General features: G+C 31.4%; 1 protein-coding gene across 1 annotated transcript in view; it reads left to right on the forward strand.

Annotated features, from left to right (window-relative positions):
• The first annotated feature begins 630 nt into the window (after positions 1–630).
• LOC117115687 overlaps positions 631–1,507 on the forward strand; it is a 9,285-nt gene continuing 8,408 nt past the window's right edge. Inside the window, exons 1-2 of the mRNA XM_033259591.1 lie at positions 631–747; positions 1,364–1,391. Coding sequence (XP_033115482.1) covers positions 685–747; positions 1,364–1,391 — 91 coding nt within the window. The 5' untranslated portion in view covers positions 631–684. The remainder of the gene's footprint in view (positions 748–1,363; positions 1,392–1,507) is intronic.

The raw sequence follows: 1,507 nt of genomic DNA on the forward strand, positions 1-1,507 counted from the left end.
TCACTTTCAACAGCTACATGATTACAATAAGTTCTCCTCAGTGCTTGCAGCGGATACAATACAAAGTGTTGGACCTGTCATACAACTCACAGCACAATCTGGCTCCTGGTTACCTATCTGAGCTCGTGCAGATTTACCAGCACACGAGAGCTCAGGGACCCAATGTCAGCTCATGGTTCCCAAGACGAGAACATGGCGGGAGAGCTTTTACTGTGGAAGCTCCAACTTTGTGGAACTCATTACCAATCTCCATCGGAGTGTGTTACGGTACTTTAAAGACCAAGCTAAAGACCTTCCTTTTCCATAAACATTTTCATTAATTTAACATTATACAGTACTTTATTTATATGAGTTATATAAGAATGAACTATTATTATTATTATTACTATTATTATTATTATTATTATTATTATTATTATTATTATTATTATTATTATTATTATTATTATTATTATTATTATTATTATTATTATAAATTATACTATCGTATCCATTATGCCTCAGCACAGCGATGGTACACTTTCAATAGTTCCATTGAACAATTAACGAGCCAATCATATGCTCCAGATTTTTTTTTCTATAAAAGACCGTAACTTCGACGAAACACTGAAAATCGTGAAAGTCAAACTACAACTGAAGCGGTTACAATAACTCCGTGCATTACACCCTATTTCACTGAACAACATGACGTCAAAGCCACTGTGCATTTTGTTCTTGAGCATCCTCGCTCTTAATTTTCTAATGCCGGTAAGTTCTGTAAGGCCACTGGCCCTTATATTTTACAATATTTAGCTTATTTTACAGTATTTTGTGTTGGAAAATAATATGCTCTCTTTGCTAAGCAAAATGAATAAACACAATTTGCCACTTTAAGTGTTAATTCGATGTTAGTCATTAATGAATAAAATGTATCCATGTAAGGAAAATTAACATTCATAACATTTTAAAATAAAAACATTTTTGTGCTGCTTAGAATGGACAAATTAATGATGCTTTGCCTCTATCCGCCCAGAAGATAAATGGGTACCCGGTACCATGTTGGGTAGTATGCTTCTACGCTGAATACAAAATCAGAATTTAGTACAACTATAGAATTTAGTATTTAAGCATGTTAACCTCAATGAAAATGGTTTCTTGAGAGTCGCGATTTTGAAAAAAATGCTGGAAGAGAAATACTGTACTATAGCCAATGGAGGATGATGCATCTAAACCACTCCTCTGTATACTTTTCATTGTATCATATTTTTGCCATACTGTATGTCTATTTAAGAAAATAACCATAATTATATTACTTTAGATTATTACGCGATTTCTAAGGAGTAATTTTATTTCAATAGTTATGTACTTTTTCTCTTTTATGTAGGAGGACACATTAGCAACAAATGCAGAAGGTAAGTTAAACAATTTTAAGGAATTAATTAAATTTACTGCCACCTAAATCAACTTGAATTTATATATATATATATATATATATATATATATATATGTATATATATGATAATTATAT

This window comes from Anneissia japonica, unplaced genomic scaffold, assembly GCF_011630105.1.
Source record: "Anneissia japonica isolate Jap-2015-1 unplaced genomic scaffold, ASM1163010v1 scaffold54507_len13499_cov100, whole genome shotgun sequence".
NCBI classification, from domain to species: domain Eukaryota; kingdom Metazoa; phylum Echinodermata; class Crinoidea; order Comatulida; family Comatulidae; genus Anneissia; species Anneissia japonica.